At 42.2% G+C, this 24,172-nt stretch overlaps 1 protein-coding gene across 1 annotated transcript in view; it reads right to left on the minus strand.

The window, feature by feature from the left end:
- Positions 1-24,172, minus strand: part of mdh1ab (malate dehydrogenase 1Ab, NAD (soluble)) — a 70,760-nt gene that overhangs the window by 42,413 nt on the left and 4,175 nt on the right. Inside the window, exons 3-5 of the mRNA XM_060933428.1 lie at positions 17,222-17,318; positions 5,204-5,379; positions 1,733-1,855 (exon numbers count right to left, since the gene is read on the minus strand). Of these exons, the coding sequence (XP_060789411.1) occupies positions 1,733-1,855; positions 5,204-5,379; positions 17,222-17,318 (396 nt within the window). The remainder of the gene's footprint in view (positions 1-1,732; positions 1,856-5,203; positions 5,380-17,221; positions 17,319-24,172) is intronic.

Genomic DNA, 24,172 nt, shown 5'->3' on the forward strand with positions numbered 1-24,172 from the left:
CAAATTTCTCATGTAAATCAGGGGTGTAGGGTGTGTGTGTGTGTGTGTGTCACACACTGACTGGCAGCCTGAGTGCATTATGTAACAAAAAATAAATTACCATTGCTAGTTTTAGGCAGCTTAGAAACCGGCTCTTCCATTATTGCTGTTTCTTCCACATTTTCTTGATGTTGTGTTCTAGAAACGGCACTAAAACTTAGCTTCGAAACCACAAAATGCAACTTTGATGGAAAAAATAAATAAATACATAAATAAATAAATAAATTGCTTACCTCTCTTCACATCGAAAGAAGGCGGAAAGTTTTGCTTGTTTTGACATGGCCAATTATTAACACAAGATGAAATACTCGTAATTCACAACTAAAAAGACTGCAGCTACACTGGCAGCTTGAACATGCTTTCTAGTGCGATTGTGTTGCGCTTGCGCAGAATGGTGTCAGTCCTGCACGCCTTAGCACGTGCACCTGAAGGCGTGCCTTGGGCACGCGCGCCTAACGAGCTCTGGCATGCGTGCCATTAACAAAGAACACCTGTCTTTAGTCAATGAACTATGTTTGGGCTATTTAAGGACCGCGCCCATGCAAGGACGATGTGAAGCATTATGCCGCGTCTAGGAACGCGAAAAATAAATTTCTCCATTCGGAAAACCGGAGATTTTCAAGAGTTTCGTCAAATATCCAGATTTCCGGAAGACTTTCATCCCTGGTAAACGCTCGATACTGTGAAGAATCTCAAATAAAAACATATTTATTTTTTTCGCGGTGCGGTTTCCATCAAATCCTGTGCTTTGATTGGCTGGCGAGCGGGTCCGTATCCTACGGTACGGACCCCAGCTACAGACCTCTGGCGACTTGCTCGTTCACAACAACAAACAGTAGAATTTGTCAACATTTATCTTTTTTTAAAATTAGATGTATTTATAAGATGATCAAAAATCTTGTACATTTTTGCCAGCATTTCTCAGGAGAACAGCATTAATTTTACAGCATGGATAGCGATAACGACAGTGTTCACAGTGAAAGCGAGTTTTACTACCCTGAGGAAGAAAAAAAAATTAAAATAAATTTCAGGAGAAAGCTAAAAATCTGTAACTGTTGCTAATGCAAAATATGCTAAAACATGGCTGAATCCTGAATGACTCCTATTTGTATAAATAGGGGACTACATAGGCGGCAAAATGTAGTTTTTTCCTGCCATGGAAGTGCACTTGTATACCGAGGAGGAAGCAATTTCCATTACAGCCGTGAATGAGGATCCAAAATGGCGGCTCGGCTCAGTTTTCCCTTTCGGGCGCTCTCGTTTTCTGTTAGAATTTGGTAAAGAAAAAAAATAAAATGTTATTTACCAGCTTAAGGTCGGTCTGTATGGTGAAATACTGTGACCTCGGCCTTGAATACTGACCTCGGTCACGGTATTTCACAATACGGACCTCCCAGCTGGTAAATAACACATGTATAAAATATTTGTGCTTACTACACAAGTCCATAGATGTTTTACAGTTTTGATGTCTTCAGTTTTGTTCTACAACGTAGAACATTGCAAAAACAGAAAACCCTATGAAGGAGTAGAGTGGGGGTGTACAAACTTTTGACTGGTACTGTAGACTCCATCATAAAGCCTTTGAAAATATAAATTCAGTTTCAGGTCTCTCTGCTTTCCGTATATAACCCTCCCTTACCAAACAAGATGGCTGTAACCGCATGCTTGTGTGCGTGCGCGCGTTTGTTCTGACCTGAGAGCTGGCGCGGTTATGATCCAGGCGAGTCAGGCAGGAGAAGTTCTCTTTGGGAATGGAGGGAGCCGACTTCGCCGCAATCAAGCAGTTGGTGTTGGCTGGGTTTCCCACCACAAGAACCTACAGAACAACAAAAGGAGCAACATTTATCGACACCTTTTCAGATTGACCAATAAAAAAAATTATATCTATCTCTCTCTCACACACATATATATATATATATTAGTTTTTACAAAAGGTGAGTTTCACTTCCAACAGTTATTGGTTAATAAAATCAACCTAAAGCCCCGCCTCACCCTTTGATCTTGCTGTCGGAGGACACGGCTTGTTACCCGAGATCTCATCTCATTATCTCTAGCCGCTTTATCCTTCTACAGGGTCGCAGGCAAGCTGGAGCCTATCCCAGCTGACTACGGGCGAAAGGCAGGGTACACCCTGGACAAGTCGCCAGGTCATCACAGGGCTGACACATAGACACAGACAACCATTCACACTCACATTCACACCTACGGTCAATTTAGAGTCACCAGTTAACCTAACCTGCATGTCTTTGGACTGTGGGGGAAACCGGAGCACCCGGAGGAAACCCACGCGGACACGGGGAGAACATGCAAACTCCGCACAGAAAGGCCCTCGCCGGCCACGGGGCTCGAACCCGGACCTTCTTGCTGTGAGGCGACAGCGCTAACCACTACACCACCGTGCCATTACCAGAGATGATTTTTTTTTTTGGAGCACGATCAGGAATTTGATGAAAACCTGGATGTCACCACCACAGGTAAGCACGTTGGAAAAATCATGGACATGTTTTTACTCCTCAAATTCACCGATATTTCATGACCTCCTCGTCCAAACCTACTGTGTTTCTTACCCTTTCGTTTGATAGTCGCCATTTTGTATCTAAACGCGCATTTGAGAAGTCACGATAATCGTGATCACTTTCACCAGCGTCCACCATCATCAGCGCCCTGTAGAATTAAGGGACATTTACAACTGTTATGGATCCATCTTTGTGTAACATTGTTGAAGTGTATAAATAAACTGCTGCGATTTATAATAGTTTTTTTTCCTGATTCATAACAGAATGGAATGTTTATAGAGTATTTGGAACCCGATTGCGATAAACAGAATTAAATTCCGAACATATTTAAAAAAAAAAAAAATCTTGAAATATTTAGATTTTTCTGTTCCATTCAGAATTTTTTTTCCTTTTTTTGTAAATATCTACCACATTCCAGTATCAGTAGACATTTTATATTTTGATTTGAGGACTGACATGCGACCTTCGACCTGGAATTTCATACGGTTACAATATCAATTGCCTGTTGACATTTATTGGTAAACGACAAAACTAGAAATTAATTCAAACGACGAATGATTAATAAAATGTGATCTATGAAAATACTTAAAAGTGGAACAAACGCTACGTTCACACTGCAAGGCTTAATGCTCGATTCCGATTTTTTTGTGAAATCCGATTTTTTTGTGAGGTCATTCACATTAACAAATATATGTGACTTGTATGTGATCCTCAGTATGAACGAAAAGCGACCTAAAAGTGTTCCGCATGCGCATTGCAGGATACGACGACGTCACACGCAGTGAGCATGGCCAGTGTTTACGGAAGTAAAACCGCCCGGTTGCGGTATGACCCATCCAATCTAGCTTGAATAGCTGTATCCCCCCAAATGGAAATCAGCTCCCTAAACTCTGCGTCCTTCCATTGAGAAGATTCAGAACCTTCACAGCCCGAAGCGTCCCTCGCACTGATGTCATGCGCAGGGGCGCAGATACGTTTTTTGAACTGGGGGGGACAAAAAACTGGGGGGGGACAAAGCTGCCAGCAAACCAACCCCAACCCCGATATGCCTGTCAAACTTGTTGTTAGTAACCATAGCAACCAAGTTTGAGCTCACAACCTGTGCAGTCTGCGCAGCTCAACCAACCGAATATCAGTCTTTGTTTTGTTTTATGTGAGTTGTTGCAACTATGTATACACTGCTGTGCACCTCAATAAACCGAATGGTAATTAGTCTTTTGATTTTTCCGTGAGGTTTGCCTTATGCAAAGAAAGACAGCATAGACGTTTTTTCCTCCCTATAAGTGGGGGGGACCAAACGAGGTGAATTTAAATCTGGGTGGGACGAGTCCCCCCCGTCCCACCCTCTATCTGCGCCCGTGATTATGCGCCATGTTGTTGTAACTTTTTTGAGAGACCCGCCGCCTACTTCAGCGCAGAATAGTGATGTTTGTGGCTTGTTGATGACGTGTAAGTCGGATGAATGCGACCTGGCGGTTCAGACTGAAGTCGCATATGAAAAGAGCGGATAGGAATCGGAATTAGCACCACATATCCAAACGGCCTGGGTCGGATTTGAAAAAATCGGATCTGTGTCGTTCATATTGTCAATAAAAGATCGGATACAGGTCACATATGGGCGAAAAGATCGGATTTGAGTCACTTCAGCCTGCAGTGTGAACGTAGCCAAAAAGATCTTCTGACCCAGGTTAAACGTTATCAGTTCATTTGTTTACAAACATTAGAATTACTTCCTCATTCACGTCAGCACGGACATCCATATATTTATATATAAAAACAAACAAACAAAACCAAACCCACTTTGTAGTAAATATAAGTCTATGTAAAACAAATTTTAAATAAAAACTGTGTTAAGTTAATACCGCTATGTAGATTTTTAATAAATCATCATCTGGGTGCCGATAATTGTGGAACGATGTCAAGAACTGTGGACAAAGGTGTCGATAATTGTGGAACGGTGTCACGTGATCTGAGACACCAAGTAATCAGGAATCAGCTCATTTGTCCTGGTTCAAAACCTCAAAGAAGTTTGAACATTACAGAACTGAAATATCCAAGGAATAATTTATTAAAAAAAAAAAAAAGCCTAAAGCTATTCTGTACCTTGGCACAACAGCAAGACGTCACTTTCTACAAAAACAACACTAAAACCAGCTTGTGCAGCCATCGATAAGTTAAGTCGTCCGCCGAAGCGGAAACAATTTTGTCGGACGTTTCGTATAAAAAGTTTATCAAATCTGCAAGAAAAAAAAAAAAAGATCCGTTTCTCAAAATCCAGTGAATGTGGATAGAATAAAACAGTTATTCCACTCACTCTCATCGTACGCGGCTTATAGCTCATGTACGACTCGATTTCATTGAATAATTGTTAAATATGCATTCGCTCTAATCTACGAATTCAGAACCTGCTTATTGCATCAAGCAGTGTAGACTGAACAATAATTATATAAAACTCATATGTATAACTTTACGAGACGTCTAAAGCAACAACCATGAATAAAACGTGCTCAACACACAGCTTAAATTGGACCAAAAACAGGAAGTAAAACTAATTTTCCTTTCCTTCATGGTTAAATCTGCTTCATACCAAGTTCATTTAGATGTTCTTTAATCGCAACGAACGTGAGATCAGAAATCTAGATCATCACCTTGACTGTCTTCTTGGCGTACTTGTCCAGCGCTGCGCCCTGAGACTTAAAGATGGCCACGTTGGCCTTGAGTAGGTCTTTCCTCTCCATTCCCTCCTTCCTGGGCATGGAGCCCACCAGAATGGCAGCATCCAGGTCCTTAAACGCCACTTCCTCTTTATCTGTAGGGATGACCTCTACATCACACACACACACACACACACACACACACACACAACATGTTAGAGCTCAGGATGTCTACAGACATAGCTTCCAAACACCTCTGAAGTACCAGACATACAGTGCCTTGCAAAAAGTATTCATCCCCCTTGGAGTTTGTCCTGTTTTGTCGCATTACAAGCTGGAATTAAAATGGATCTTTGGAGGGTTAGCACCATTTGATTTACCGCTTTAAAAGTTGCACATTGTTTTTATTGTGACACAAACAATAATTAAGATGAAAAAATAGAAATCTGGAGTGTGCATAAGTCAGGGGCAAAGACAGGTTTTTAATTTGGGCACCGTAGCGAGCCTAAATTTTTTTTTTTTACTATTTTCGCGCGTAGCGTGCCGAAAAATTTTGACGTATCATTTTTCGTAATTTTTTTAACCAGTTATAAATATATCAAGCAATAAAAATAATAGAAATTACATAATCATGTGCAAGTATAAAGTAGTGCTGTATCTAAAAAGTCAAAAGTTTTCTCCAACATTCTGAATAAATAAAGATAAAAATATTTTGTAAGCCTAATTATGATCACAGCATCTATTTGGGCGCACATCTATTTCAATTCAACTTCCAATATAATTTGGTACAAATTAATTTGGGCATAAATGGGATAAAAATAATTTTCACTCAAGTTTAAAAATAAGCTGGTACAAAGCAGATTACATAAAAGTCTTACATAAAATATGTAATAAAAACCCATAGCGTACCCGGCAACTGTAAGGCAGCTGCTGCAGACGACAAGTCAACGACCTCGACCTTGTCAACAATATCGTCTGATGTCTTCTGACTGTTCTGTCGTGTGATAAACCTCCCCATTCCCCCGCCTGGAGACTTAATAATGCCATCGATTGTGTGTTTTCCATGAATATATCAACTGCTGTTCTTATGTGATTTACCAGTTGTCTTAGGTCTACCATGACCCGGCATGACGACCACTTGTCAATCTATACTATCAACAGTATCACAAACCGACAGCCACGTGTTATCATGAATCGTTGAGAATTTCACAACATAAACAAAGGAAGTATATTTTACGACATTCAGACGTCAGAGACTCAGACACGGTTTACGGTAATCGCTAGACGCATTTCATGTTCACTTCATGTTATGAAGCGACTGAACAACAAATTGAAATATATACAGTGGTACTTGAAAGTTTGTGAACCCTTTAGAATTTTCTATATTTCTGCATAAATATGACCTAAAACATCATCGGATTTTCACACAAGTCCTAAAAGTAGATAAAGAGAACCCAGTTAAACAAATGAGACAAAAATATTATACTTGGTCATTTATTTATTGAGGAAAATGATCCAATATTACATATCTGTAAGTGGCAAAAGTATGTGAACCTTTGCTTTCAGTATCTGGTGTGACCCCCTTGTGCAGCAATAACTGCAACTAAACGTTTGCGGTAACTGTTGATCAGTCCTGCACACCGGCTTGGAGGAATTTTAGCCCATTCCTCCGTACAGAACAGCTTCAACTCTGGGATGTTGGTGGGTTTCCTCGTATGAGCTGCTCGCTTCGGGTCCTTCCACAACATTTCGATTGGATTAAGGTCAGGACTTTGACTTGGCCATTCCAAAACATTAACTTTATTCTTCTTTAACCATTCTTTGCTAGAACGACTTGTGTGCTTAGGGTCGTTGTCCTGCTGCATGACCCACCTTCTCTTGAGATTCAGTTCATGGACAAATGTCCTGACATTTTCCTTTAGAATTCGCTGGTATAATTCAGAATTCATTGTTCCATCAATGATGGCAAGCTGTCCTGGCCCAGATGCAGCAAAACAGGCCCAAACCACGATACTACCACCACCATGTTTCACAGATGGGATAAGGTTCTTATGCTGGAATGTAGTGTTTTCCTTTCTCCAAACATAAAGCTTCTCATTTAAACCAAAAAGTTCTATTTTGGTCTCATGCGTCCACAAAACATTTTTCTAATAGCCTTCTGGATTGTCCATGTGATCTTTAGCAAACTGCAGATGAGCAGCAATGTTCTTTTTGGAGAGCAGTAGCTTTCTCCTTGCACACCCTGCCATGCACACCATTGTTGTTCAGTGTTCTCCTGATGGTGGACTCATGAACATTAGCCAATGTGAGAGAGGCCTTCAGTTGCTTAGAAAAGTTACCCTGCGGTCCTTTGTGACCTTGCCAACGATTATACGCCTTGCTCTTGGAGTGATCTTTGTTGGTCGACCACTCCTGGGGAGGGTAACAATAGTCTTGAATTTCCTCCATTTGTACACAATCTGTCTGACTGTGGATTGGTGGTGTCCAAACTCTTTAGAGATGGTTTTGTAACCTTTTCCAGCCTGATGAGCATCAACAACGCTTTTTCTGAGGTCCTCAGAAATCTCCTTTGTTCATGCCATGATACACTTCCACAAACATGTGTTGTGAAGATCAGACTTTGATAGATCCCTGTTCTTTAAATAAAACAGGGTGCCCACTCACACCTGATTGTCATCCCATTGATTGAAAACACCTGACTCTAATTTCACCTTCAAATTAACTGCTAATCCTAGAGTTTCACATACTTTTGCCACTCACAGATGTGTAATATTGGATCATTTTCCTCAATAAATAAATGACCAAGTATAATATTTTTGTCTCATTTGTTTAACTGGGTTCTCTTTATCTACTTTTAGGACTTGTGTGAAAATCTAATGATGTTTTAGGTCATATTTATGCAGATATATAGAAAATTCTAAAGGGTTCACAAACTTTCAAGCACCACTGTATGCCAAAAAATGACATTTAACAATAATTTAAAAATATTTTGAGTTCTCCACCCTTATGAAACAGGATATTTTCTTCTAATTTGGGCAATTTTCGTATGTTCTTTGTTGGGCCTTTTGACAAGCCTGTAATTTGGGCGCCGTTATACGGTATGTAACTGGGGCTGTATTTGCCCTTGTAAGTATTCACCCCCTTTCGTATGAAACCCCTAAATAAGAGCTGGTCAAACCAATTCACTTCATAAGCCACATAATTAGTTGATTAAGATCCACCTGTGTGGAATCAAAGTGTCACATGATCTGTCACATGACGTCTGTATAAATCAAAGTGTTCTGGAAGGACCTGGACTCTGCAACACGAAAACCAAGGAGCACTCCAAACAGGTCAGAGACAAAGTTGTGGAGAAGTATAGATCAGGGTTGGGTTATAAAAATAAATAAATACCCCAAATTTTGAATATCCCAGGGAGCGCCATTAAATCAATTACAGCAAAATGGAAAGTATATGGCACCACTACAAACCTAACAAGAGAAGGCCACCCACCAAAACTCACAGACCGGGCGAGGGGGGCATTAATCAGAGATGCAACAAAAACACTGAAGGAGCTGCAAAGACCCACAGCGGAGACGGGAGGATATGTCCATAGGACCACTTTAAGCTGTACACTCCACAGAGCGGGGCTTTATGGAAGAGTGGCCGAAAAAAAAAAGCCATTGCTTAAAGAAAACACGTTTGGAGTTTGTCCAACAGCATGTGGCAGACTCCCCAAACACATGGGAGAAGATTCTCTGGTCAAATGAGACCAAAATTGATCTTTCTGGCCATCATGGGAAATGCCATGTGTGTCAAACCCAACACCCTGAGAACACCATTCCTACAGTGAAGCATGGTGGTGGCAGCATTATGTTGTGTGGATATTTTTCATCTGCAGGGACAGGAAAGCTGGTCAGGACTGAAGGAAAGATGGATGGCACTAAATACAGGGCAATTCTGGAGGAAAACCTGTTTGAGTCGGCCAGAGGTTTGAGACTGGGACGAAAGCTCGCGTTCCAGCAGGACAATGACCCAAAACATACCGCTAAAGCTACACTGGAGTGCTTTAAATGGAAACATTTAAAATATCTTGGAATGGCCTAATCAAAGCCCAGACCTCAATCCAATTGAGAAATCTGTAGCATAACTTGAAGATTGCTGTCCACCAATGCAACCCATCTAACTTGGAGTTGGAGCAGTTTTGCCTTGAGGAATTGGCAAATATCCCAGTGGCTAGATGTGCTAAGCTAACAAAGACATACCCCAAGAGACTTGCAGCTGGAATTACAGCAAAAGGTGGCTCGACAAAGTATTGACTCTTTTTGGGTGGGGATATCTATGCCAGCTTGTAATGTGACAAAACATCAAGGGCGATGAATACTTTTGCAAGACGCCAAGTCCGATCAACAGGACCTCGCTCATCATTGATCAGTTTAGAGTAGCTGACTAGAGTGTGGATTATCCATTTAGATCTACACTTTTTACTCTACACACTGTTTCCAGTCACACTCGGCATGGTGTTTGAGCAGGAAAGCATCTTCAAAGTGGAGACACAAGTCTGTTTTTAGCACCATGATGTCTTTTTGTGATTAGCACAGATAACAGGAAGTCTGCTTGAGCTCGTGAACACTTTGAGGTGAGGGTGCAGGGAGTTAGATGTGTGGTTTCTGTACTTTCACAACAGCAGAGCAGACAAACTGTTTGCACCTTGAGTCATTTTACAACCCTGATTCCAAAAAAGTTGGGACAAAAGTACAAATTGTAAATAAAAACGGAATGCAATGACGTGGAAGCTTCAAAATTCCATATTTTATTCAGAATAGAACATAGATGACATATCAAATGTTTAAACTGAGAAAATGTATCATTTAAAGAGAAAAATTAGGTGATTTTAAAATTTCATGACAACAACACATCTCAAAAAAGTTGGGACAAGGCCATGTTTACCACTGTGAGACATCCGCTTTTCTCTTTACAACAGTCTGTAAACGTCTGGGGACTGAGGAGACAAGTTGCTCAAGTTTAGGGATAGGAATGTTAACCCATTCTTGTCTAATGTAGGATTCTAGTTGCTCAACTGTCTTAGGTCTTTTTTGTCGTCTCTTCCGTTTTATGATGCGCCAAATGTTTTCTATGGGTGAAAGATCTGGACTGCAGGCTGGCCAGTTCAGTACCCGGACCCTTCTTCTACGCAGCCATGATGCTGTAATTGATGCAGTATGTGGTTTGGCATTGTCATGTTGGAAAATGCAAGGTCTTCCCTGAAAGAGACGTCGTCTGGATGGGAGCATATGTTGCTCTAGAACCTGGATATACCTTTCGGCATTGATGGTGTCTTTCCAGATGTGTAAGCTGCCCATGCCACGCGCACTAATGCAACCCCATACCATCAGAGATGCAGGCTTCTGAACTGAGCGCCGATAACAACTCGGGTCGTCCTTCTCCTCTTTAGTCCGAATGACACGGCGTCCCTGATTTCCATAAAGAACTTCAAATTTTGATTCGTCTAACCACAGAACAGTTTTCCACTTTGCCACAGTCCATTTTAAATGAGCCTTGGCCCAGAGAAGACGTCTGCGCTTCTGGATCATGTTTAGATACGGCTTCTTCTTTGAACTATAGAGTTTTAGCTGGCAATGGCGGATGGCACGGTGAATTGTGTTCACAGACAATGTTCTCTGGAAATATTCCTGAGCCCGTTTTGTGATTTCCAATACAGAAGCATGCCTGTATGTGATGCAGTGCCGTCTAAGGGCCCGAAGATCACGGGCACCCAGTATGGTTTTCCGACCTTGACCCTTACGCACAGAGATTCTTCCAGATTCTCTGAATCTTTTGATGATATTATGCACTGTAGATGATGATATGTTCAAACTCTGCAATTTTACACTGTCGAACTCCTTTCTGATATTGCTCCACTATTTGTCGGCGCAGAATTAGGGGGATTGGTGATCCTCTTCCCATCTTTACTTCTGAGAGCCGCTGCCACTCCAAGATGCTCTTTTTATACCCAGTCATGTTAATGACCTATTGCCAATTGACCTAATGAGTTGCAATTTGGTCCTCCAGCTGTTCCTTTTTTGTACCTTTAACTTTTCCAGCCTCTTATTGCCCCCGTCCCAACTTTTTTGAGATGTGTTGCTGTCATGAAATTTCAAATGAGCCAATATTTGGCATGAAATTTCAAAATGTCTCACTTTCAACATTTGATATGTTGTCTATGTTCTATTGTGAATACAATATCAGTTTCTGAGATTTGTAAATTATTGCATTCCGTTTTCATTTACAAATTGTACTTTGTCCCAACTTTTTTGGAATCTGGGTTGTACTTGGGCTCATTTACTTGTAGCGTAACTGCTTTTCGAAGCCACTCACAGTGGTGTTTAGAGGGCAGATTCAATCAGCTGGAGGAGCAGAAGGTTGTCATAAATTTGACGAATCAAACGGTACGGCACGGCATTATCACTTCACAAATTTTGGTCGTTAACATGACTGCGTTTACTACTTTTTCCCCACTACACTCCGAAACGTGCCTTTCAGAGTCCGTCACGACGCGTCCTTCCCCGATTCATCACGTGACCCTTTCCAAGCAGAAAAAACAAACAGTATCCGGTGTTTATACCGGTATGCACATGCCCAGTGTACATGAATGGTCATGTGAGCTGCGTTTTCCGGCGTGTCGGTGTGGGAGGAGACGGTTTCTGATACAAAGCTAAAAAGGCTCCTCTGGTCGGAGATCATTTTAGTTTTAAAACAAAAACTTATTAGCGTGGCTGGAGCCTTAGCCTACTTAGCAGTCTACTCTTGTTAATAAATTCATGAATTGGAAAGAAAGAAGGAAAGAACCCCCCCCCCCCAAGACTGTAGAAATAACCAGAGTCAGACACTTGGAAAATTAGCTACTTATAAGTCCTTCATTCTGCACCAGTCACTCACAGACAGAAGCAGGAAGTCAGCGTTTTCAATCGTTTAACTCCATGCTTAAAGTGCATATCCTGGAACAATTTTGTTTTTTTTTTTAAAATATGAAACTATGTCCCTTTACACACTCATCCAGAAGGGTAAATTTTGCACAAGGCCATCTATCTACAGCAGAAACAAAACAAAACAAAACAGCAAAACGCGTCTGGAAAAACCCCAAGGGAGGTCTGGAGCCAGATTCGTGACGTCACCTGCAGAAGCGCCAGCAGGCTGCGCGAGCTTGCACGGTTTCAGTGCACAGCCTGTGTAGACCAAGTTTAGCAGCTAGCGATTTTGCATTGAAATATGGAATTGTCATCTGAGCACATGTTTACTTCACCTTTGGATGAAGAATATAATGAGATGTCAGAATTATTAACCTGGCAACAGTCAACTTGTGAATTGCCGATTTTCTTGGTCTTTTTCTCGGCTCTGCTTGGTCCTCGGTGAGCACCGCAAATAATGCTGTAGTCTGTAGCCAATTTTTCCGGGTGACTCGCACAAAGCGCTCCCATTTCTCTCTCGTTGTCTGGTCTTTTGGGAAACGATGAGTACTAATCCCATCAAGATTGGTGTTGCTACACCCTCCTACGATACATCTGTTAACCATTTTAATAATTACGCCATAACGTTGAAAATTTTGCAGAAAACCACCAGGTCGTTTTCTCAAACAAACCAGTGCTGGCATAGGATTCAGAAGGAGGCGTCCCGCACGTGACATCACGAAAACCAATGTTTCCCGGGAAATTCAAATGCCAAGTTTTTTCAGAGGCGGACCAATTCGCCTCAAATGGCTTGATTTCGACTGAATTTTTCTGGTATTGCGCAAGGTTTAAAAAAAAAATAAAATTGCACAAAATGTGACAGATATTTGACCAAAGTTTAATATAAAATAGGAGAATTACATTGATCTTGCTCCTGAATTTACCCGTGATACGCACTTTAAAAAAACACCACAACTTACTTTATTTATCTGTACCAAACTAGTACCATTACTGTTCTACCATGCCAGGTACCGTATTGAACCAAACCCAAAATTCTGGCATTGAACCAACCCTAATCCACAGTGCACCGTGTGTGTGTGTGTAAAAAGAATAACACTATTTAGGAGTAATGCTTTTGCAGGGTTCTCCACGAGGCGTTTTAGAGGTGCGGGCCGCCTCCCTTTCTGTGATTCCCACCCCCGTTTAATTTCTGCCGCCCCTTTACAAAAGGAAGAGACGTCCCTTTGTTTTCTTTGTGACAGATAGCCTTTCTCTGTTGGAGTACCGACAACACCAGAGTGTGAAACTCATTTACCAGCAATTAGTTTAGTCAGTCTGACGATTATAGTCTAAGAAAAGCGTTTCACACTTCGGCGTTTTTGACACACTGTTCTTGCGCCGGGAGATAACACGCCTTTATAAATAACATGTGTGAATCAATACCAAGTTTGAGATAACTGATGGTTATTGTCGGCAGTGTATGGAGCAGTGCGAATATAGTTAAAACAACATCTTTTCAATGTACTTTACTCTCTAAAAAAAAAATAAAAATAAAAAAAATAAAAAAAATTTATATTTATATATATATAAAAAAATTTTTCCAGTGGTGCCTGCAATTACATTTCCATTTCAAACAATGTCAGCTTTTGTGGAGCAGTGTGAACATAGTTAATACAAAAACTTTTCTGTTTTTTTGTAGTTTGCTAAATAAAATATTTTTTCCAGTTCCATTTCAAACAATGTGTCTGAATATGATGTGTAAGTGTGTAATGTTTGATCAGGGATGAGAGTGGCTTGTGATGAAAAAATCTGAAAAATTAGCCGGGGGTCTGGGCTCATGGATTTTAGAGATTTTTTACCCTAAAAACCATTTATTTCATCATCAAAATTTTACAAATGTTGTTGAAATACCATACCCTGTTTGCTTACGAAATTGACACTTATACAAAAGTAGAACTCTCTTTCAAGTACATACATTACTTAAACTTTCATTTGAGAAAGATCAAGTACACCTATGTAAAGGAAACACTGACATGGGCCTTTTGTGATAAATTTTTCATATACATTCCAGGTGAGCACCAACATGATACTTCAAATTTGCTGCTCGAAATCCAAACTAAGGTAGCACATTCACTGCTATATTAAATAATGGTTTATATGATTTATGAATACATTTTTCCTTTGGTTCTATAAAGTGTTTATTTACAATACTGCATATACAACTATTTACAGTTTCATGGTGCAGAAAATTTATTTCTTCTTTATTTTGAGCTTTTTAGCAAGAGCTAAAAGCTTGTTGGTCCTCTCCATCTTTTTAGCTAACTCCTCTTGATTTTTCACATGCTCCAGCCTTGCTTTCTTTTGCTCCCTGTCTAACTCATACTTTCAGAATGCACTGGCCAAGGCAGGACTAAACTCAATGTGCCTTCTAATAATAATTAAAACAAAAAACAGAATAGTAATATGTAAGCTCAAAAGCCTGTGTCTACACTTTTTTCTTTCGCCGAGTGGTAGCTGTGTTCAACTGGGGCGGGACATGACCGAATGGGTGTTTCTGATTTGTCAGCTGTCTTGAACTGGGGCGGGAGGGCAGGACATGACTGAGGCTACATCCACACGACAACGGCAACGAGATGTTATTTAAAAAAATATCGTGTCCACATGGGCAACGATCAGTAAAATATCAGGTCCATACGGCAACGCAACGCTTGCTGAAAACGATGCAATACACATGCCACACCTCTAGGGGCACTGTAAGACGGTCCCTTCGGAGACACCAGAACAATAGAAGGACGCATGCGCATAAACTATTATGCGTGAGACTTCATATTCGCCACAAAGTCAGAAAAATCTGTTCGTAAAATTACATTATAATGACCAAATACAATGAAAAGTATTTTTCCAGTCTCACCTGTGAAAGGGAATCCCATGTGATCTCGTTTGGACGGTAAACCTGTTGGTACAGTTAAACGCAGCACGTGAATGAGGCATCTTTATTCTCCGCTTTGACCCATCCAATATGGCGGTGAGGATGACGTACGATTCTACGCGGAAGGCGGCGTCTTTAATGGTCCGGAATAAATTGAATGCTACACGTTGATGGATTAATTTGTTCTTTTACGCCCTTTTTGAGGAATGTATTGTAGGACTTAAACCAACATCTGAAGAGGTGAGATCACTCCTTTTTTCCCCTATTTTTGCTGGCGGGATTGACTCTGCCCTAACTCTCTCTCTCTCACTTTGCACCATTACACAATAAATATTCACAGTGAAATTATTTTGTAAGCGCGTTTCATGAACCAAGTTATAGGATTTGTTGACAACTCGCATCGAGTTCGTTACACTTCTACCCGGAGTGAAGCACTCACAGTCATGTGGTTGTGACGTCATCGTAAACAAATCCGTTCTACTCATCCAGACGACTTCGCAATGGCAACGTTGCCAGATCTTTCCACTCTGGAACCCGTTCTCAAAAGATTGCGTTTTGGGGCACCCAAAACGCCGGTGCCGTGTGGACACCAGGCCTAAACGATAAACAATTGTATCGGATTTACTTGAATCCGTTGCCGTGTAGACAGGGCCTGAATGGGTGTTTCTGATTTGTTAGCTGTCTTTAACTGGGGCGGGAGGGCGGGACATGACTGAATGGGTGTTTCTGATTCGTCAGCTGTCGTCCTTACACCGCATGGCATGCTCCAAAATCGGCAGCTTCAAAACAATTGATTTTTTTTTTAACCGACAACCAAAAAAAAAAAAAAAAAATTTAACCGGTTGACGTTGATTCGGTCAACCACCGGTCAAACGGTCATCGGTTAACATCCCTATACTCTACCTCCCTAAAATTTTCTCAACGGATTTGCAACAATATAAAAAAGGGCCATTTTGACTGAAAAAAAGCGGAATTCCGCCAAAAAGCGGAAAACTCTCATCCCTGTTTGATGTATGATGCGTTTTGTACCAGTCCAATTGATTCCTCTATTCTAAATGATTACTATTTGAGAGTAGTTTACGCAAATGACATATGGAAATTAGGGCTGTCCCCGACCAAGGATTTTCTTGGTCGACCAGTGGTCGTGCATTCACTCCGACTAATCGCCCCCCCCCCCAAAAAAAACCCTGCCCATTTTTACCGGGATACACATCTGTGAGGCTTTACCTGTAATGCCGGGCTGCCGTATCAATGCGCATTTACCACTAACGGCGGGGGTAACCTTCATGCAATTTTCAGCCATGCAGGCATTTTAAAATGGTTATGTTGTCTGATTGCCTGAAATAGGGGACGTACAGGGATGTGTAACTAACAAAATGTTTGAATGTGTCACAAAAATAATCAGAAAGACTGACGAACTCTGAACATGATGAGGATGCCGTGGAGGAGGCTGGCTCATCGCAATAAAGCGGATGCGCCTGTAGAGAGACTGTAAAACAGTGAGCTGGATAATTTAGCTTTACCAGTAGCCAGTAACCAGTAGGCCTACGTATTGCAATCAAACTTCAGGTTGCAAGGGGTAGGCTAGCTAGGCTAGTAGGCTACTTACATGGTTGAGGTGGTAAAGCATGTTCGTCGTGGAAGAATGAAAGGCGAATGTTTTTTTTGCAAATTCTGCACGTAACCCTCTTTGGGTCATCTTTGTTCTTTTCGAAATGATCCCATATTTTAGAGCTCCTTCCAGACATGCTGTCTGCCCGTGTTAAAAAAAAAAAAATCACCAACAGTAAATTAGTGTCACGACTTCCTTTATCATGCCCGTCAAATTAAAAGCCCTTCGACAAGACGCCGCTTTTTTCCCTGCGACCAATCGACCAATGGAATTTTGGTCGGCTAATAATTTTTTGGTCGACCAACGATTAATCGATTGTTTGCCGTCAGGCCTAATGGAAACGTATGCAAATTTGTTTCAAGGTCATCCGATTGACCCCCACCCCCCTACATTTTCAATCCGTGGAGAACCCTGTTTTGTATAAAAAAAAAAAAAATTAAGCAGTGATAAATTATTTTCAGATTTGTGATCTGGCTTCCTCAGTGTGTATTAATGAAGGGTGCGTTTTTGTTTTTTGTTTTTTTGCGTGGATGTGTGCGGTTTACCCTTCAGAAGTGGGAGCGCGCAATCCTGCAGCTCCATGACCACACCATCCAGCACGGGCAGCATGGCAGGGATGTCCAGCAGCACCAGGATAAGAGGCTGAGAAAGACGAGATTTAAAAAAAAAAAAAGTTATTCAAGAAAGCAGTCATGTCAAAAATATTAGTGTTCTCCCAGTAGTATGCAGTTTTACAGTATTAAACATACCACTCGGCATCTTTGCCGCAATATTTAAAACCAATAAAGGTCAAGTGATTTGATCTGAAGTGTTTCCGTGCTGTTTATTCTCCTACGAAATCACTACCACTGATGGAGTTTGTGTGCTGCCCTGAGTGAAATTACAGTATTTTGAAAACACAAAAATAGTTAATTCCTTTCTCTAATAAATATAAAATAAGAAAAAAAAAAAGTATTTTCTATTCTGATAAAACTTTTCCATGGGTCTTCTGAAAATATTACTTCACACACAGCACGGTCGTCAAAAAGTTAACACAACACATTCCTTTTAACACCACGAGTTTTTTTTTTTTTTTTCGACAAGCAATTAACGTATGCATGTTCTATACCCCTCCTCCATTATTGGGAAATCAGGAAGTGATGTAGCGTGAGTGAGTGAGGACTGCTTCGTTAGGATGTGCAGCATAAACAGCCGCCACGGAACGAGCTCTCGTATACTATTCTCTCCTAACGAAGCGCCTTGCACAGTAAGGTAAGACAAACCATGTCGTGCCCCAATCGTGTCGTCTTTCTGGACCTCCAGACCTGATGCCAAGTGACGATTGACTTGCTGAGTGAGCGATGCCATCCGTTGGCCATTTCAGCAGCTCTTCTGCATGCCATTGACCCTGCTGGGTTCATCTCCCACACTGCACCAGAGCGCACCCTGCTGCCGGCGCCTTATTGGTGATGTACTGTTTAACCCATAGCTGGAACCCAGGCAGGTGCTGCCACTCCGGGTCAGAACAGACCTGGGAGCCATGGCGATTAAGGGGTAACTCCACTCTCCCGGAGACTCCCCACCGGTTGCAGTTTAAAGCCAGACCCAGGACTACACTCAGGTGAGCGATGTAGTAAGTTGGTGCAAGTCGTGATAAAGTGCACTGATGTACAAAATCCACTGACAGTGGTGCTTGAAAGTTTGTGAACCCTTTAGAAATTTCTATATTTCTGCATAAATATGACCTAAAACATCAGATTTTCACACAAGTCCTAAAAGTAAAGAGAACCCAGTCATACAAATGAGACAAAACGATTACACTTGGTCATTTATTTATTGAGGAAAATGATCCAATATTACATATCTGTGAGTGGCAAAAGTATGTGAACCTCTAGGATTAGCAGTTAATTTGAAGGTGAAATTAGAGTCGGGTGTTTTCAATCAATGGGATGACAATCAGGTGTGAGTGGGCACCCTGTTTTATTTAAAGAACAGGGATCTATCAAAGTCTGATCTTCACAACACATGTGTGTGGAAGTGTATCATGGCATGAACAAAGGAGATTTCTGAGGACCTCAGAAAAAGCGTTGTTGATGCTCATCAGGCTGGAAAAGGTTACAAAACCATCTCTAAAGAGTTTGGACTCCACCAATCCACAGTCAGACAGATTGTGTACAAATGGAGGAAATTCAAGACCATTGTTACCCTCCCCAGGAGTGGTCGACCAAGAACGATCACTCCAAGAGCAAGGCGTGTAATAGTCAGCGAAGTCACAAAGGACCCCAGGGTAACTTCTAAGCAACTGAAGGCCTCTCTCACATTGGCTAATGTTAATGTTCATGAGTCCATCATCAGGAGAACACTGAAGGACAATGGTGTGCATGGCAGGGTTGCAAGGAGAAAGCCACTGCTCTCCAAAAAGAACATTGCTGCTCATCTGCATTGTTTTGTTGACACTGAATTGTGCGAAACCCTCAAAATTATCAAGTTAACGCTGCTTGGGGGAATAAAATACTCACAAAATTATTTTTGCTGTGTGTGGCCTCATCTTTCCTGACCGGAGCACAGACCTTTACATAAAGCAAGTCTATTTGTCCACGCCCACTTCACAAAAACATGAAAAATATTCCTTTAAAAAGGTACATTTAGAAGAGAGAGGAAAAAAGTGTGATTAACTGAGGGCCCGTTTACACGAGGACGCTGTCGGGTAAAAACGACCAAATATTTTATCAGAAGTGCCTTTCGTCTACACGGGGACGGCGTTTCCGAGGCTGAAAAACGGAAAAAATTGAAAACGCCTTCCAGAGTGGATAAGTTAAAAACAGCCCCCGTTGCATATCCGTCTAAACTACCCAATACGCGAAACTCTGCTCGGATCTGCTCACGTCGGGTACGCGTTTACGTCATACATATGTCATATACTGTACAGGGTTTTTTCTGGAAAAATTTAGTATGAGGGCGCTCACCATGGCGAGGGAGCGAAACGGGGGGGGGGGGGGGATGGTGCCGGTTGTCCCCCTGCCGTGCGAAGCCTTTGAAAAATTGAGGCTACAGTGGGACATTCTGAGGCTATCTGAGAGGGAAATTGTAACAAATTGTCTGTCAACATTGAAAAAGAAAGAAGTAGTCTTCTTCTGCCCCGGACAGTCTTTGGCTTTCTTCCGTTTCGTGCCATGGGATGACATCTTTAAATGCCCAAGTGTCAACAAAAACAACTCGCAAACTACTTCTGTCAAAAGCTCCCGCGCCGGTGGGTGAAAGGTCATTCAGTCTCGAGAAATCTCGCTCTACAAGTCAGCTGACCTTGTATGTAACCCATGTCAAATCTCGCGAGAGCAGCCGCGACAAGTAAACAACTAAACAACATGGCGCCTCAGTCTGGAAAACGCCAATTCGGATTGTTTTTGCACCGTCTGGCGGTGTATCTACTATGATTGGAATATTTTTGGAGCAATTATAAGGCCAAATAAAAAAAAAAAAAAAAAAAAAAAGTGCGTTTCCGGTAACCCGACCGATCGAGAATTTCCGCGTCGAAATTGCCGACCGTAAAGTTTTTATTACAAATTTCCCTCGATATTTTAGTGTAAGCGGCGTTGGTTTGTCAATTTTTTGTTTCAACGCATTCAAGTTGTGAAAGAAACGATAAAAAGTAAAATGTTTCGCCACTTCTATCAGCCCTCCTGCATAAACTGAGCCGAGCCGCCAGTTTGAATCCTCATTCAAGGCTGTAATGCAAATTGCTTCCTTTTCAGTATACAAGTGCGCTTCCATGGCAGGGAAAAACACTACATTTTGCCGCCTATGTAGTCCCCTATTTATACAAATAGGAGTCATTCAGGATTCAGCCATGTTTTTGCTCGACCCAAGTTCTACAGTAGGCTCGGCTAGGCCGTCTGCTTTTAATGGAAGTAGCCTAGCCTAGGACGTTATTTTCACGTTATTTCTTGATAAGGTGTTTTCACGTTATTACATGAAAATATCATGAAATATCGCTTCCGTAGATCATAACTCGAACTCTCGCGATATTTTGTTATTCGTTTAAAGATTTAAAACACTTATTTTATTATGATGTGTGGTATAAAGGATTCTGTGCCAAAATACTATTTTGTAAGATGTTTACTCGTGTTAATTTTTTCGAACAAAATTAAAAAAAAAAAACAAAAATTAAGGGGAGAAAAAGAGGGGGGGGAAAAAAAAAAAAAAAAAAAAAAAAAAAAAAAAACCTTTCCTACCTACCGACCTTATTTTAGTATTTCATGTTACCGGAAACACACTTTTTTTTTTTTTGGCCTAACGTATCTGATGATCAGGCACATTGTCACGTGGAGTTGCTGGGATGTTTTCACGGAGTCGGTAAGGGGGCGCACGCCGAGAGTAAAGGCCAATTTATGCTGACAACCCAGTCCTCGCAGATAGCGTCGCAGACAGTGTCTGCGTAGCCCCCCCCCCCCACCTTCGCAGACGCTCTGCGCGCACCTCCCAAAAATTGTGACCACCGCAGAAGCCTCGCAGACAGCATCGCATACAAGAGGGCTCTGATTGGTCCACTCTACATCCGCTGTACACGCACTTCCACTTCCCTACTTTCACGGTTTGTTTTGTTTTCACGACCGGCATTTTTAAAAACACGAGCGAAGATGGAGCAGCACGAAAAGCGGTTGATTGAGGAAGTACGGCCATCTATACAACTCCAGTTCTAGTCATTAAGTAACCGGAGGATAAACACTCCACTAACCACACCCACCAACTACTCCTAGCGATTTCGCACCCCCTTGCGTTGTGCCGGTGAATAACATCGCGCACGCCTATTCCCCCGCTCAACAAGAAATTACAACTGTCTGCAAAAAGCTATCTGCGAAAGCCTTGTCGCAAGAGCATGCAGAGGCCTTAACCCCTCCACCTTCGCAGACGCTCTGTGCGCGCCTCCCAAAAATTGTGACCACCGCAGAAGCCTCGCAGACAGCGCCGCAGACAAGAGGGCTCTGATTGGTCCACTCTACATCCGCTGTACACGCACTTCCGCTTCCCTACTTTCCCGGTTTGTTTTGTTTTCACGACCGCCATTTTTAAAAACACGAGCGAAGATGGAGCAGCACGAAGAGCGGTTGATCGAGAAAGTGAGGAAGTACGTACATCTATACGACTCCAGTTCTAGTCATTATAAGTAACCGGAGGATAAACACTCCACTAACCACACCCACTAACTACTCCTAACGACTTCGCGCCCCCTTGCGTTGTGCCAGTGAATAACATCGCGCACGCCTATTATCCCCGCTCAACAATAAATTACAACTGTCTGCGAAAAGCTATCTGCGAAAGCCTTGTCGCACGAGCATACAGAGGCCTTAAGAGGGCGCAGCACCCCTGCTCCCCCGTTTAGACGAAAGCCTGCTGTACATGCCAGCCCGGGAAGTAAGAAAGTAAGTAAAAAAGTAAGAGCATGTCTGATTCCATCGATCCAACAGACCTTCAAGCTGCTCTGGCAGCTTTAATAAACGTCCAGGAGTCCTTCGAACATCTATACCGAATCTGCACACATACCGTTAATGAACAGAGGCGGGTACAGCATGCTCTTACTTTTTTTACTTACTTACCATAGCCAGAGTAGTCAAAGTTTTCGCGGCGCAGATCAGACAAGACGGAAGACGTTGCGCATGCGTGCAGACATGGCGGAGGTCTTTCACAGCACCACCCAGCCGCCTGGCATGCACATCCAATTGAATTCCACACATTTATGCGTCACCGTATAGACGCAGATTTCCTCCTTGAAAACGGTCGTGTAGACGCGGAAAAAAGCGAGAACGAAAACGGACTTTTGCGTTTTTGTTTCAGACCGTCCCCGTGTAAAGTGGGCCTGAGAGTTAACTGTGCATACCTGCCAACCTTGAAAAAAATTTTATGAGTACAATTTTACAATTTCATGAGTACCCCCCCCCCCCCCCCCCCCCCACGTCAACCTCACCCCAACCCGGCGCGCATGCGCCCCCACAGACCACAACCAGCAGACCAAAAACACACTTTCAGTCCAGTTTTATTGATTGACCTTGGGAACATAGTCCAGTTTTGTAAAACATTCCTATTGATAGACTTTGGGAAATTGTTATTGATGGCTCTTGGGAACTTCCTTCCGTTTTGAAAAGCACAACAAACATTAAATACATGTGCAAATGAAATGAAATTAAACCAGAGCCACTCTTTCAAAATAAATAACACCACATTAGATTAATACAATCCCCGACTCTCTCTAGCCACCTCTGGCTGCACCGCTGCACTCAAGTCAGAGACGCGAAGGGGGAAGGGGAGGGGGTGAAGAGGGTCGGGGGGATTGGGCAAAGCGTTCCATTCTGGCTTTGAGTTTTCTCACATATCAGCGGTATCAACTTCAGCGAGAACTTGACTGAAATGCGAGTTCAGACGATATGTGTACTTTTTAACGTGAAAACGTACAGTCGTACAATGAGGTAAAAATTCGTAGTGGCTATGCAAGATGCGTACAGGTTGGCAGGTATGACTGTGGACAATAATGTGATTAATCACGATTAAATATTTTAATTGACTGATAGCCCTAATATTTACTTAATATATTATACGATCTATGCATCCTTCAGCCTTGGCCGAGACGCCCCACGTCTCAATCAGCCGTTGCGTTTGGCAGGTCACTGCATCGATCCCAGTGTCCTTCGATATAGACGCAGGGAAGGTGAGTTTTCTTGACTTTAGTGGTCGGTGACTCAGGCTCCACAACAGGAGGGGACATATCGGTTCCTCTCTAGCACGGAAGCGATGCCCGGCGAAGAGCACCCTTCTTTATTACCTCGCCCGTGATGGCCGTTTGTTTGTGTGTGTCTCAGTGGCGGCTGGCCCATAGGGGGCGCTAGGGTGCCACCCTCCCAGATGTGGACAGGAAAAATAACATTTCCACCAACTGACTCATATTCAACAGTGAATTTCCACCGACAGACCCGTATCATTTCTCTTCTTGGGCGCTCGTCAAAGCGCCCCAGAAGTGCAGCGGGTTGCTAGGGAAAAAAATAATAAATACTTGGCCAATCGGCATCACCGAATTTAATAGTTTTGGGGCGCTGCTACAGAAAACGTGGGAAAGTTTTGGATTGCTATAGTGATACACTTGAGGTCTCAGGTCAGTCAGGCAGTCAGAAAGATGATGGCGACGACGACAGTTGAGGGGCAGCTTCCACCAAACTCGGTGAGATCTTTGTTGAACTACCCTTTTGCGAAAAGGACGATGGTGGAAAAAAATCCGTGTTAAGGAGCTGCGACCCGACCCTGCAGTTGACTTGCTAACTTTAGGACTGCAGTTGTCATGAACAGTTTTGCACTCAAGTTTCCATCAATGAAGAGTTTATAACATCAACAAAACTGTCTTCATGTTAAAACTGTTAATGTTATAGTCATGCTGTCTGTTGTTGCCCAAATGAGGATGGGTTCCCTTTTGAGTCTGGTTCCTCTCGAGGTTTCTTCCTCATGTCGTCTGAGGGAGTTTTTCCTCGCCACCG

This window comes from Neoarius graeffei, chromosome 11, assembly GCF_027579695.1.
Source record: "Neoarius graeffei isolate fNeoGra1 chromosome 11, fNeoGra1.pri, whole genome shotgun sequence".
NCBI classification, from domain to species: Eukaryota; Metazoa; Chordata; class Actinopteri; order Siluriformes; family Ariidae; genus Neoarius; species Neoarius graeffei.